Source organism: Crocuta crocuta, unplaced genomic scaffold (genome assembly GCF_008692635.1).
Source record: "Crocuta crocuta isolate KB4526 unplaced genomic scaffold, BGI_CrCroc_1.0 scaffold75, whole genome shotgun sequence".
NCBI classification, from domain to species: Eukaryota; Metazoa; Chordata; class Mammalia; order Carnivora; family Hyaenidae; genus Crocuta; species Crocuta crocuta.
The window spans coordinates 645992-661064 of NW_027530350.1; the positions used below are offsets into that span (position 1 = coordinate 645992).

Genomic DNA, 15073 nt, shown 5'->3' on the forward strand with positions numbered 1-15073 from the left:
CTTATTATGTGTATCATAGTTATTCTCTGCTTCCAGTTTGGCTGTTATTACTTTGCAATGTGGATTTTCAAAAGAAATACAACTTTTTGTTTCTAACAAAAATAAAACATGATCAATACAGACCCCAAACTTGGGATACTGAAAAACAAAAGGATAAAACTGAAATCATTTATAAGAAAATTGTTGACACATCAATGTTATTCTAATCTTTTAAAAACAGTACTACTAAGTATAATTTACATACAATAAATTTCACATAGTTAAATGTACAGTTTTCACAAGTTTCGACATAAGCATATAACCATGAGACATCACCATAGTCAAAATATTGATCAAATAAATTCGTCACCCCCAAAAGTATACCTGTGTCTCTTGATAATATCCCTTGGTTCCTCCATTTTCTGGGAATGACTCATCTGCTTTGTAGATATATTCAGATTTTCTAGAATTTTATATAAATAGAATTCTATAATATATACTCTATTTTTCTCTAGTTTCTATCACTTAGCATCATTATTTTGAGATTCTTTCATGTTCTGTGTCTCAATGGTTTAAACTATTTTTTTTGCTGCTTAGTATTCATTGTATAGAAAAAATTACAGTTTGTTCATTCATTCATCTGTTGATGGACGTCACTTAGTATTTTGAAGCTCTTGAAACACAGCTGTGCTAAGCACTCATGCATAAGTCTTTATATGGATGTAGTACTTTCTTTTTTTTGTATATAAATACTGAGGAGTGGAATGGCTATATCACACAGTAGATATCTAACTTTAGAAGAAACTGCCATTCTGTTTTCCAAAGTAGTTGTGTGTCATTTTCTATTTCTACCAGTAGTGTGTGAGTTCCAGTTCTTCCACATTCTTGCAGCTCTTGGTATGGTCAGTCTTTAATTTCAGCCAATTTTGGCTATTCTAATAGATATGTAATGGTATCTCATAGTGATTTTAATTTTCATTTCCTAGTGACTAGTGATGTTGAACACTTATTTATGTGCTTACTTGCCATCCGTATATCTTTGGTGAAGTGTCTGTTCAAATCTTTTGCCCATTTTTTTATTGGGGTGTTTGTGTTCTTCTGAGTTTTGAGATTTTTTTCATACATTCTGGGTAAAAGAAATTTTATCAAATATAAGATTTGCAAATATTTTCTTTCAGTCAGTGACTTTTAATTTTTTTAATTTTGTCTTTTGAAGAGCAGGCATTTTAAATTTTAGTGAAGTGTAATTTATCAGTTTTTACTTTTTTAGATTATGGTTTTGGCGACATACTTAAGAAATCTTTGTCTAACCAAAGGTCACAAAGATTTTCTTATTGGTTTTAGTTGTTGTTTCCTTATTTGGTTTTTGTTTTTATCCTAAATATCTTCACAGTTGTATACATAATGTATACATAATGTATACATAATTTACATTTTGGTATATTATCTATTTTAAGTTAATTTATTATATATGGTATGGATCAAAGGTCATTTTATAGAACTATGGGTTAAAGTTCATTTTTTGCATATGCGTATTTGATTGTTTCAGGACTGTTTGCTGAAAAGAGTATCCTTTTCCTACTGAATTGCCTTTGTACCTTTTTTCAAAACCAGTTGTCCATATATATTTGTTAATCTGTTTTTAAACTGTTCCATTGATCTCTTTGTCTATTTTGACACCAAAGTCTCACTATCTTGATTAATATAGTGTTACAATAAGTCTTCAAATCAGGTAATGTTAGTCTTCCATCTTTGCTCTTTTACAAAGATGTTCGCTATTCTAGGTCCTCTGCATCTATATCATTTTAGAATTGGCTTGCCGGTTTCCACAAAAAAGACCTGTTGGGATTAGAACTGCATTGAGTCTATAGATCATTTTGGAGATACTTGGTATCTTAATAATGTGAGCTTTCAAATCCATAAAGGTGTATCTCTCCATTATTTAGATCTCCTTAATTTCTCTCAGCAGTGTTTTGTTGTTTTCAGCATACAGGTGTAGCATATATTTTGTCAGAGTCATCATTTTTTTTTTTTAATTTTTTAATTTATTGCTAGGAGAGAGAGAGAGAGCGTGAGCACGGGAGGGTCAGAGAGAGAGGGAGTCACAGACTGAAACAGGCTCCAGGCTCTCAGCTGGCAGTCAGCACAGAGCCCGACGTGGGGCTCAAACCCACGAACCGCGAGATCATGACCTAAGCGAAAGTCAGACGCTTAACCGACTAAGCCACCCAGGCGCCCCTGTCAGAGTCATCATTAAAGTATTTCATATTTTTTAATGTTATTGTAAATGGTATTGTTTTTTAATTTTAACATAGAAGTACAATTGATTTTTGTTTATTGATCTTGTATCTTGGCACCTTGCTGAACTCACTTATTCTAGAACTTGTTTTGGTAGATTTCATCACAGTTTCTGTATAAACAATCCTGTTATATATAAATAATGTTAATGCCACTTCTTTCTAATCTGGAAGGTGTCGTTTTTTTGGTTTTTGTTTTGGCTTTACTGTATTTGTTGGTGCCTCCAGTAAATATTGAATAGAAGTGGTGAGAGGAAGGAATATTGTTGTTGTATTCCTGATCTTGAGAGAAAGCATTGAGCCTTTTACTCTGAAGTATGATAGGCATAGGTTTTTCATATTCGTTATCAAGTTGAAGTTTTCTCCCACTTGTGCTTTGCTTAGAGATTTTAATCAGGAAGCTATATTCTATTTTGTCAAATGGGGTTTCGGTTTTTTGACATGATAATGTGGTTTTTCTTTTTTTGTTTGTTAATATGATGAATTATATTTGATTGATTTTTAAATGTTAAAGCTACCTATTGCACTACTGGAATAAATCCCACTTGGTTATATTGTGTTGTTGTTTTTACATATTATTGGCTTCAGTTTAAGAAAATTTTGTTTGGAATTTTTACATCTATATATTTTTTTAAATATTTTTTTATTTCTAGGAGAGAGAGAGACAGCGTGAACAGGGGAGGGTCAGAGAGAGAGGGAGATACAGACTCTGAAACAGGCTCCAGGCTCTGAGCTGGCAGTCAGCACAGAGCCCGATGTGGGGCTCAAACCCACGAACCGCGAGATCATGACCTAAGCGAAAGTCGGACGCTTAACCGACTAAGCCACCCAGGCGCCCCTATATTTCTGAAGGATATTTATCTGCAGCTTTCTTTTCATCTTAGATCCAGCTGCTGTAACAAAGCATCATAGTTTGGGTGGCTTATAAAAAAAACCCTGAAATTTATTTCCCATGGCTCTGGAGGCTGAAAGTCTGCAATCAGGGCACCAGTACGGTTGTGTTCTGGCAAGGCCCTCTCCTTCGTTGTGAACCGCTGACCTCTTATCCACATGCAGCCGAAAGAGTGGGGAGACAGAACAAGCCATCTGTGTCTTTTCTTATAAGGGTACCAATCCCCGTCATGAGGGCTTCCAGTCACCTCACAAAGGCCCCACCTCCTACTACTGATCATACTGGGAATTAGGACTTAAACATATGAATTTTGGAGGAGAACAAACATCCAATCCGTAATACCTTCCTTGTGATATCTTTGTCAGATTTTGGTATTCGGGAAATGCTGGTCTCACAGAATGAATTGGGAAGTATTTCCTTCTCTTCAGTTTTCTGAATGAATTTGTATAAAATTGGCATTTTTTCTTAAATGTTTGGTAGGCTTCACCTTGAAGCTGTCTTGATTTGGGATTTTCTTTTTGTGAAGGTTCTTTACTAATTCAATTTCTTCGTTAGATATGGTTAATGGGGTTACCTTTTCTTGTGTTAGCTAAAAAACAGCTGACTTTTTAAAGGAATTTGTCTTTCAAGGAATTTGTCCATTTGTCTAAGTCTTGGAATGTATTGGCGTAAAATTTTTGACAATACTCACTAATTCTCCTTTTAATATCGGTAGTGTCTGCACTTCATGTCAACCCCCATCTCGTATTCCTGATTTTGGTAATTTTTGTCTTCTCTCTTTCCTGATTAGTCTTTCCTGATTTTTCAATTTTATTGATTTTCTCAAAGAATTAGCTTTTGGTTTCATTGGTTTTTAAAAATTATTTTGTTTTCTATTTCACTGATTTAAGCTCTGATCAGTATAATTTCCTTTCTTCGGGTTTCACTTGCTCTTCTTTTTCTAGTATTTTAAGGCAGAAGCTGAAGCCATTAACTTGAAGTCCTTCCTTTTTCTAATTTTTTTAATGTTTATTTTTGATAGAGACAGAATGTGAGCAGGGGAGGGACAGAGAGAGAGGGAGACACAGAATCTGAAGCAGGCTCCAGGCTCTGAGCTGATAGCACAGATCCTGTCATGGGGCTCCAACTCACAAACCAGGAGATCATGACCTAAGCTGAAGTCAGACACTTAACCAACTGAGCCACCCAGGTGCCCGAATCCTTTTTTTCAATATAGGCATTTAGTATTATAAAATTTCCCTGAAGTACTACTTTAGTGGCATGCCATAAATTTCGATACATTGTGTTTTCACTTTCATTTAGTTCAAATTGCTTGGCAATTTCCCTTTAGATTCCTTCTTTGACCCATGTGCTATTTACAAGTGTGCTGTTTAGTTTCTAAATATTTGGAGATTTTCCAAAGATCTTTTTATTATTTATTTCCAATTTAATTTAATTTTGGTCAGAGAACATACTTTTATGAGTTGAACCTTATAAATGTACTCAATATTTTTTTAAATGACTGTATTTTGGAGTGCCTGGGTGGCTGGCTTAGTTGGTTAAGCAACCGACCCTTGGTTTTGACTCAGGTCATGATCTCATGGTTCGTGAGTTCTAGCCCTGTGTTGGGCTCTGTGCTGAGAGCGTGAAGCCTGCTTGAGATTGATTCTCTGTCTCTCTGCCCCTACTCTTTTCTCTCTCACTCTCTCAAAAGTATAATAAATAAACTTCAAAATAAAAATAAAAATGACGGTATTTTGTGGGGCACCTGGGTGGTTCAGTCAGTTAAACATCAGACTTTAGCTCAGGTCATGATCTTAACGGGTCATGGGTTTGAGCCCCACGTTGGGCTCTCTGCTGTCATCACGGAGCCTGCTTCAGATCCTCTGTTCATCCCTCTCTCTCTACCTTTCTCTCCCCTCAAAAATAAATAAATATTAAAAAAACGACTGTTTTTGCATGCATCATTTAAGAAAATATTGTATATTACGATTTTGTGACCATTTCCACCAAAACCATATATGATAAAAATTTTCTTGTGTCAAGTATTTTCTAAAACTTGACTTTAAAAAAATAACTTAGCTCTTTTTGTGTGGAAATAGTACATTTATGTGTTTCAGAAGTCAAAATAATGCAAAAAACTGCACATTGAGAAATCTTCGTTTCACTCCTGTTTTCATCTACATTATTTGCCATATTATTAGTTTTAGGGGTATCTTTCCTGTATATTTCTATGCAAATAAAAGAAAAATATGCATATATATTCTAACATCTCGACACAAAAAATAAACAGCTTAGCACTTAATCACTGTGTATGGATATGCTTTAATTTTATTTAATGTATATTGTTATGTTTTTACAGTTTCCAGAAAAACTGAATAATTTCTCTGTGCTGAGTACTGTGCTGGCCAATATTGTGCTTCTCATTTAAATTTGATTACAGCTATACTGGATCAAACTCAGCAGTCTACTTTATAGATGAGTGGCTTTATATAAACTGAGGCTCTGTATATATGCAATGTTTTCCTTTTGACACCTTCAGAGGACCTTATTGTATTCATTTTGCTGTTCTTGGTGCAAAGCATATATATTAGATCCTTAATAAATGTAGCTGTGTGAATGATGTAATTTCTTAGTTCAGTTAGCCTGTGGGGTAAATAACAAGGACTTCAGTTCTAAACATGCTATATTGTGTCCCCTGCTCTTGTTTTTTCTCCCTTGATATCCATTATATCTAAGTACAGAATGATATACCATAGATAGGTGACAATTTAGTGAATGCACATGTACTTGCAGTGAGATTCGTTGTGATTCCTTTGAATCTCTCATTGTGATGAGGTAGCAAGACTGAATGCAGGGGAGTGTGGCCGGCCTGTGTTGAGATTCTTTCTGAACTATTTTGTAGGAGGAGTATGGTGAATAAGATGAAAAGCCCTGCGAAAGTACCTGACATAAGCTCTGCTAGTCAAGGATGTGGTAGTATCAGGGTCCTTTCTCCTTTATCTCTTCAGGGTGGGCTCTAGGTCCAGAAAGTAGTTTGAGTATAAACCCAGAAGCCCATTCATTACCACCGAGCCCACACTGTGCAGCCTGCTGTCTAGGACGCACGCCAGGTAGAGGACTTTGCAGGCGAAGATAAGGCTTCAGTATCCTTCCATTCATGGTTCTTACTGGCTGAGGGGTTTGACATGGTGCTTTACCTGTAATCCTCATACTAGCTGTACTTGGTAAGTATTATTACCTTTCTTTTGAAAGTAAGAAAAGCCCGGAAGATTCAGAATTCTTGTCCAAGGACACTGATAAAGGACAGGATGAGAAATCACAACTAGATCTGTTTGGCTTCAAAGGCTTTTTTTGTTTTTTTTCCTCCATTATATTATGTTTCCTCTTGGGATACTTAGAAAACACCACTCGTTTTAAAGGATTTTAATAATGAAATGAGAACTTAGCATAATTTTCTGAATTTTTAATATTAATCTTCATATATATGACAAATTTGAAGCCTGTGGAGGGAGAAAATTATAATTTGGATTACTTTAATAGACTTATTTTAAAGTCCTTGAATACGCCTGGGTAAAAATAGAACACTTTTTTTTTTTTTTAAAGCAAGTATTGGCTAGGGATTGAATAAGGAATGTAGCCCAACGTGAACCAGATGTTTTATTTTTACATGGAGAAGGAAATGTTAGACTATAGGATCAAGCTCTTTGGCATTATTCTGACATCAGTTTATCATTATGTGGACTCCTGGAAGGTAGTATCTTGAAAACACTGAAGTCAGGGATTTCTCTTGCGCACAGGGCTGTGTTTATATTAGGTGATGCATGGCAGTTTGGCGGTTTGTTTTGCAGATGTTCGTAATGTACAGTCTTACATCTTGTTTCTATTTCTAGAATGCTTTTAAGTATGACTCATGTTTTCTTGAGGCCATCCTAAAAATACAGCCAGTTTCAAGCGTTAATGTAAAATACACCACAGACACCACACACTACATAATGTTTTCTGTCAGTAGTTTAATGTAATTTTTTGACAAATTAAATATTTTCTTTGACAAAATATACTATAATAAAACATGAACAAGGGAAAATGGGAGTTTTTAGAGAAACAGGCCCTCTCATAACATAATGTAAGACAAAATGAATTAGAAATTTCAATAAACAGAGGAAAACATGAAATCATTGGCATCCTCAAAAACCAAGAAATAAAATTAATGGCCGGGAAAGCAACTCCATTAAGTTCGATGGAGCCCCGTGAGGCACACACTTGTAGGGAAATTCTTGGATCTGAAGGTAGAGCCTGTTAAACAGATTTTGGAGGGGCATTAGGACACAATGGCTATAATGCAACCTTTGAACTCAAAAGCTTACTTAATGAGTCTTGGTTTATACACTTATCAACTGTGAACATCTCAAGATTGCACCTCAAGAACTTTGATTTTCTTATTCAAAAAATGTAGGTAATAAATAGTTAACAAAGCGCTTATATGGCACTTAACTATTACCAGTCACTGTTCTAAGTGCCTAACTTAATCCTCGTAATAACCTTATAAGTAAGTACATTTATTCTGTCTGTTATACAGTTGGAGAAACTGAACACAGAGAGCTTAAATGGCTGATTAACTTTACATAGCTAGTAAACAGCAGCGTTGGGATTTGAACAGTCTGGCTTGATTCTGTATCCATACACAGTATTGTCTGCTAAATCCCAGGGCTGTCATGAGATCCTGTATGAAAACTCAATTGTATTTTTACCTGGTGCATGAAACGAATGCACTAAATTATAACCATTATTATTACTGTTTATTGGGGAAAGAAAAATAAGGGAAAGGAAGAAATTTTCTTGAAGATATAGGATTGACTACAAGGCCAGCCACAAGATTCGGAAGCTGATTATACATATCAGGAAACTTACGTAGAATTGAAATGTGAAGGTGAGAGCCTTAGATATGCTGACAGCTAGCATCTCAGTCCAAAGCTAGAGTTTAGTCATTCTTGACTTGCCTCCCTAACAATGTCATCTTTCAGAAAATAGGGGAAACTAAAGGGAACTCTTTTTCTGGGCCTACTTGTGACTAAATAGAAATCATGCATTAGTGGCATGCAAGCAACAGAAACCTTGAAAAAAAAAAACCACCACAGATGTCAATCCAGGCACTGTATTTCAACAAGGGTGCCATTGACATATTGGGCAGATGGGACTGTCTTGGACATTGTATTTAGAATCACAAAAGGTCAGTAGTGCACCAAATTATCCCTCAGCCCCCAAGGCTTTGCAACAACTTCCTAAGTACCCCCAGACATTTCCAAGTGACTTCTGGCAGGCATCGCATGGTGGCATAGCGTGGTGGCAGTATTGCCACTGGCTGAGAACGACTATTGAGTGGCAAGAGTAAAGGAAAGGATTGCTGAGAATTGTCAGATGTGCCTTAGGCCAGTGACTCTCAACACATTAGAATCATGCTGAGTAGAAGACACGTCTATGAGCATACTTGGGATTATACTCAGTTCCCAGAATTCCTGCTTTAAATAACTCTATGCCTTTCTCTCCTACCTAAGAAAGTATGTGATATACAAACTGCTCTGTAAATACAGGTATTAATTGATTCTTCTTGAGTTTGCTAAAATATATATATATATATAATTATTCCTAAACCTCAGCACTTTATTGACACTGACAACTTGTGAGGGGCAGACCTCATATTTGATTAGGAACTGGTGCCTTCAACTTTAAAAAAGTCTTGCAAATGCATATAGTTCCAAGGTCAAGGCTTTCAAAATGGAATGGAGCTATATAGAAATAAATGGGGACTCTGTAATTATGAATAGTTACAAATAGTTATAAATAATAGACAGTGGGAGGAAGCTGAAGAGACCAACTTGGCTTTACCTTCTAGAACTTTGGAAATGTCATATTTTAAATAGTCAAGTCCAGGTAATGGAGGTTAGGCACATTGCCAAAGCTGAATACAAAGGAGTGACATTGAAGTGTAGAGAAGGCCTGTGGCCAAAGTAAGTGAAGATCTGTAAAAATATAAAGAAAGAAAGCCCAGAGTGTTTATGTTTTTAATTATGTATTTGATATCAGTGTAAGAAGAGATATTAGATCTGCAGGATAGGGAGCATTGTGTAATTTTATGATAGAGAAGTTAGAGCTTTTTTTTTTTAATGTTTTATTTATTTCTGAGAGAGAGAGAGAAACGGCATGAGCAGGGGAAGGTCAGAGAGAGAGGGAGACATAGAATATGAAACAGGCTCCAGGCTCTGAGCTAGCTGTCAGCACAGAGCCCAACATGGAGCTCGAACCCACGAACCGTGAGATCATGACCTGAGCCGAAGTCAGACTCTCAACTGACTGAGCCACCCAGGCGCCCCTGAAGTTAGAGCTTCTTAACTTTCTTTTATCTTGTGTCATCCTTAAACAGCAAGCAGACTGACTCATCTTGAAATAAGAAAGAGTAGACCGTATATCACCAAGATGGATTTACGTCTGAAGTAGGAAAGGAAATAGTTAAATAGATGCTTGATAGTTATAAATGAAGTTGAATGTCCAATCTTGGGTGAATTGCTTCCAAAGCATCATCAAACTCCTTGATAGATTCTCAGAGGTCTAGGTCTTAGAGCAATGTTTCTCAATCTGTTTTTCATTATTGCTCTCCTAAAGACATTACCCTCCTCCAATTGTCTTTCCCCAATCTCATGAAATGTCAGTACCACAGAGATACTGTGTATCTTTTATGCATGGTATACCTTTAGTGGACAACAGACCCTTGTAATATCTACGAATTCTTTCAACCCCCCTTTAACCTCAGATTTTACCCCTTGGGGCTGATGTGCTCCCTCTGCATGTTGTAGAGGATTTAGAGGACAGTAGAGAAACCAGGCACCTCTGATTAGGTGATGAATCTTTTGATTTTTAGACACAGAGGCGCTTGGTCTGGGGAAATTATGAGATGCTTTGGTGTGATCCTAGTGACATGATAAACCAACCAGGCTGCCCCAAACCTTGTTCTTGATCATCTCACCCTGACAAAGAAAATCAGAAATTCATCTTTGTTTTTTTCAGTGTTAGCTTTGGGGGGATGGATTAGGGTGATACTACCCTTGTAATATTGTGCCGTTAAAGGTGGTAGGGGAAGCATGGCTTTAGCCTTGGCAAGTGTTCTTAGTTTGAATTCTTTCATGGCCTCACTGGGAGATTAAACAAAGTGTAAAAGGTATGGAATATATTCAATGCATATAAAGGACTTTTAGGGTGTGTGTGTATGTGTGTGTGTGTGTGTGTGTATGTAAAATGCAGCACAATAATAAAGCATACACTGTAACCCACATCCTGTATAGGAATTAGAATGTTACCGAAAGTCATTGAAGCTATCCATGAGAACCTTTGATTCCATACTTAAGTATCCATTATTCTGAATTTATCATTCTCTTGAATTTTTGCCTTTCAAGCACTGTTTCATTACATATGAAATGTATGTATTTCTAATGAATTCAATTTGCTAGCTTACTAAGCATTATCAAAATAACATATGGGATTTATTCTGTGACTTAATTTTTTCACTTAATACTATATCTTTTAAGAGTTAAACATATTGTTGGAAGCAGTGGTAGTTCATTTTGTTTCTGTTGTTATGTAATATTCCTTCGTGGGTATTTTACCTACTTCCAGTCCCCAATTGTAGTTTTATTTTTTAAAGAATGAACAAGTTGTATTTTTCTTTGCTGTATTCAGCTTTGTTTTGAATAATACTCCATGAGTATTCTGTATGTCTGCCAATGTACAAGGGCAAGAGCTTCTCTTATATACCTAGGAATGCACATTCTGGGTCACTGAGTGATTTACAAATGAGCAAACACAAATTACTTGTGTTAATTCAAACATTTATATAATGCTTCGGCAGATGAGCAGATTGACAGGCAATTTAATAGTAGACCTAGAAGGGCATTGAATGAAGTAGTCTTCTATTCATAGCAGTTGCACATTTAAATCTTCGAACCTTCTAACTGTGAAGTTTGGGAGATCTTACAATCCATTGCCAACTTATGTTGTAATATAGTTTTCTTAAAATTTTCAAGACTGTGATAATCATTGTCTGGGATGATTTATTCATGTACCCTTTTAGAACAAAAGCATTGGGCTATAGAATTGTGATAATGATTCTAATTCCTTATATCACCCTTGAAAATCACTTGATTTTCTTTAGTGACACTTAAATATGATCATTCAAATGTTCTTACAAGCTTTTAAATGTGGTATTAGAGGCACATTTAGAGGTATTAGAGCCACTGACTGGGTGGCTCAGTCAGTTAAGCATTTGACTCTTGATTTTTACTCATGTTGTGATCTCCCAGTTCATGGGTTTGAGCTCTGCATCAGGCTCCATGCTGCAAGTGCGGAGCCTGCCTGGGATTCTCTCTCTCTCNGAGACATAGAATATGAAACAGGCTCCAGGCTCTGAGCTAGCTGTCAGCACAGAGCCCAACATGGAGCTCGAACCCACGAACCGTGAGATCATGACCTGAGCCGAAGTCAGACTCTCAACTGACTGAGCCACCCAGGCGCCCCTGAAGTTAGAGCTTCTTAACTTTCTTTTATCTTGTGTCATCCTTAAACAGCAAGCAGACTGACTCATCTTGAAATAAGAAAGAGTAGACCGTATATCACCAAGATGGATTTACGTCTGAAGTAGGAAAGGAAATAGTTAAATAGATGCTTGATAGTTATAAATGAAGTTGAATGTCCAATCTTGGGTGAATTGCTTCCAAAGCATCATCAAACTCCTTGATAGATTCTCAGAGGTCTAGGTCTTAGAGCAATGTTTCTCAATCTGTTTTTCATTATTGCTCTCCTAAAGACATTACCCTCCTCCAATTGTCTTTCCCCAATCTCATGAAATGTCAGTACCACAGAGATACTGTGTATCTTTTATGCATGGTATACCTTTAGTGGACAACAGACCCTTGTAATATCTACGAATTCTTTCAACCCCCCTTTAACCTCAGATTTTACCCCTTGGGGCTGATGTGCTCCCTCTGCATGTTGTAGAGGATTTAGAGGACAGTAGAGAAACCAGGCACCTCTGATTAGGTGATGAATCTTTTGATTTTTAGACACAGAGGCGCTTGGTCTGGGGAAATTATGAGATGCTTTGGTGTGATCCTAGTGACATGATAAACCAACCAGGCTGCCCCAAACCTTGTTCTTGATCATCTCACCCTGACAAAGAAAATCAGAAATTCATCTTTGTTTTTTTCAGTGTTAGCTTTGGGGGGATGGATTAGGGTGATACTACCCTTGTAATATTGTGCCGTTAAAGGTGGTAGGGGAAGCATGGCTTTAGCCTTGGCAAGTGTTCTTAGTTTGAATTCTTTCATGGCCTCACTGGGAGATTAAACAAAGTGTAAAAGGTATGGAATATATTCAATGCATATAAAGGACTTTTAGGGTGTGTGTGTATGTGTGTGTGTGTGTGTGTGTATGTAAAATGCAGCACAATAATAAAGCATACACTGTAACCCACATCCTGTATAGGAATTAGAATGTTACCGAAAGTCATTGAAGCTATCCATGAGAACCTTTGATTCCATACTTAAGTATCCATTATTCTGAATTTATCATTCTCTTGAATTTTTGCCTTTCAAGCACTGTTTCATTACATATGAAATGTATGTATTTCTAATGAATTCAATTTGCTAGCTTACTAAGCATTATCAAAATAACATATGGGATTTATTCTGTGACTTAATTTTTTCACTTAATACTATATCTTTTAAGAGTTAAACATATTGTTGGAAGCAGTGGTAGTTCATTTTGTTTCTGTTGTTATGTAATATTCCTTCGTGGGTATTTTACCTACTTCCAGTCCCCAATTGTAGTTTTATTTTTTAAAGAATGAACAAGTTGTATTTTTCTTTGCTGTATTCAGCTTTGTTTTGAATAATACTCCATGAGTATTCTGTATGTCTGCCAATGTACAAGGGCAAGAGCTTCTCTTATATACCTAGGAATGCACATTCTGGGTCACTGAGTGATTTACAAATGAGCAAACACAAATTACTTGTGTTAATTCAAACATTTATATAATGCTTCGGCAGATGAGCAGATTGACAGGCAATTTAATAGTAGACCTAGAAGGGCATTGAATGAAGTAGTCTTCTATTCATAGCAGTTGCACATTTAAATCTTCGAACCTTCTAACTGTGAAGTTTGGGAGATCTTACAATCCATTGCCAACTTATGTTGTAATATAGTTTTCTTAAAATTTTCAAGACTGTGATAATCATTGTCTGGGATGATTTATTCATGTCCCCTTTTAGAACAAAAGCATTGGGCTATAGAATTGTGATAATGATTCTAATTCCTTATATCACCCTTGAAAATCACTTGATTTTCTTTAGTGACACTTAAATATGATCATTCAAATGTTCTTACAAGCTTTTAAATGTGGTATTAGAGGCACATTTAGAGGTATTAGAGCCACTGACTGGGTGGCTCAGTCAGTTAAGCATTTGACTCTTGATTTTTACTCATGTTGTGATCTCCCAGTTCATGGGTTTGAGCTCTGCATCAGGCTCCATGCTGCAAGTGCGGAGCCTGCCTGGGATTCTCTCTCTCTCTCTCTCTCTCTCTCTCTCTCTCTTTCTCACCCTCACCTGCTCATGCTCTCTCACTGTCTCTCAAAATAAGTAGTAAGTGTGAGATTATGTGATTCTTTGTGATATCATAAACTTTGTCCTGTTTTAATATTGATAACAATGGTTTTTATTGTAAAGCAGTGTGAGAATTCACCAGGTGGAGGAATCAATGAATATGTGTGTTGTTCATGTATATAGATAGATAGATAGATAGATACACTTTTTAAAATATAGTACACTATATGCATTGATTGCTTAGAGGTTTATAAGTAGTAGTCTGATTGCATTTCATTTCATCTTTTTTTTTCCTGCTTGAAGTTTCAGACTCTCTGGCTCAATCTGTTATTCAGCATCTAAGATGGATAATGCAGAAGGATCTTTTGGGGCAAGATGTCTTTCTAATAGGACCTCCTGGGCCTCTTCGACGCTCTATTGCTATGCAGTACCTGGTAAGCAATCAATTCTTATGGATTCCTAAGGTCTTAACTTTGATTAATTGTGTTTTAACATAAATTAAGATTAAGAATTTACAAAAAAATCAAGATTATGCATTACCTGAAAAAAATTTTAATGTTGAAGAATGCTTTATTTAATAAGGAGTTTAGAATAAAGTTATTTGGGAAGCAAATAATATATTTATTGTTGGTAGCTTTTTTTAGCAAATTTTTGCTATAACTAGAAAGTTCTCAACTTCTGGTAAAAAAAAGAAATACAAATTCAGCCAATGAGTAGCAGATAGAATCAGCAACTATAAGGTTACAAAACAAAACTTAGTTTTATATTATATTATATAATTTATGTTATATTGCATTATTATATTATATTATTTCATATTATATATTTATTTTACTCAGGAAATATTCTTTTTTATCTTTTTAAATTTTATTTATTTTTTAAAAAATATAATTTATTGTCAAATTAGCTAATATACCATGTGTAAAGTGTGCTCTTGTTTTTTGGGGTAGATTCCTGTGGTTCATCGCTTACATACAACACCCAGTGCTCATCCCAACAAGTGCCCTCCTCAATGCCCATCACCCATTTTCTCCTCTCCCCCATCTCCCCACCAACCCTTAGAATTTAAAATCCACATTTTAAAAAGCCAAATAATTCTCTTGAATTTTTGATGTTATATGGTCTTCTAAGGGAGCCTGCAGTTTGTAAAATATCTCTTATATGTTACACATTACTTTCCTTTATATAGAGTTTATTAAGTAACTCACTCAAGCTTTTTCCAGCTAGTAAATGATAGAGCTAGACTTCAAATCTTCTTTCTGACCTGTTATCCTCTT

At 35.9% G+C, this 15073-nt stretch overlaps 1 protein-coding gene across 1 annotated transcript in view; it reads left to right on the top strand.

The window, feature by feature from the left end:
- VWA8 (von Willebrand factor A domain containing 8) overlaps positions 1–15073 on the top strand; it is a 357898-nt gene that overhangs the window by 25177 nt on the left and 317648 nt on the right. Inside the window, exon 4 of the mRNA XM_077765686.1 lies at positions 14100–14230. Coding sequence (XP_077621812.1) covers positions 14100–14230 — 131 coding nt within the window. The remainder of the gene's footprint in view (positions 1–14099; positions 14231–15073) is intronic.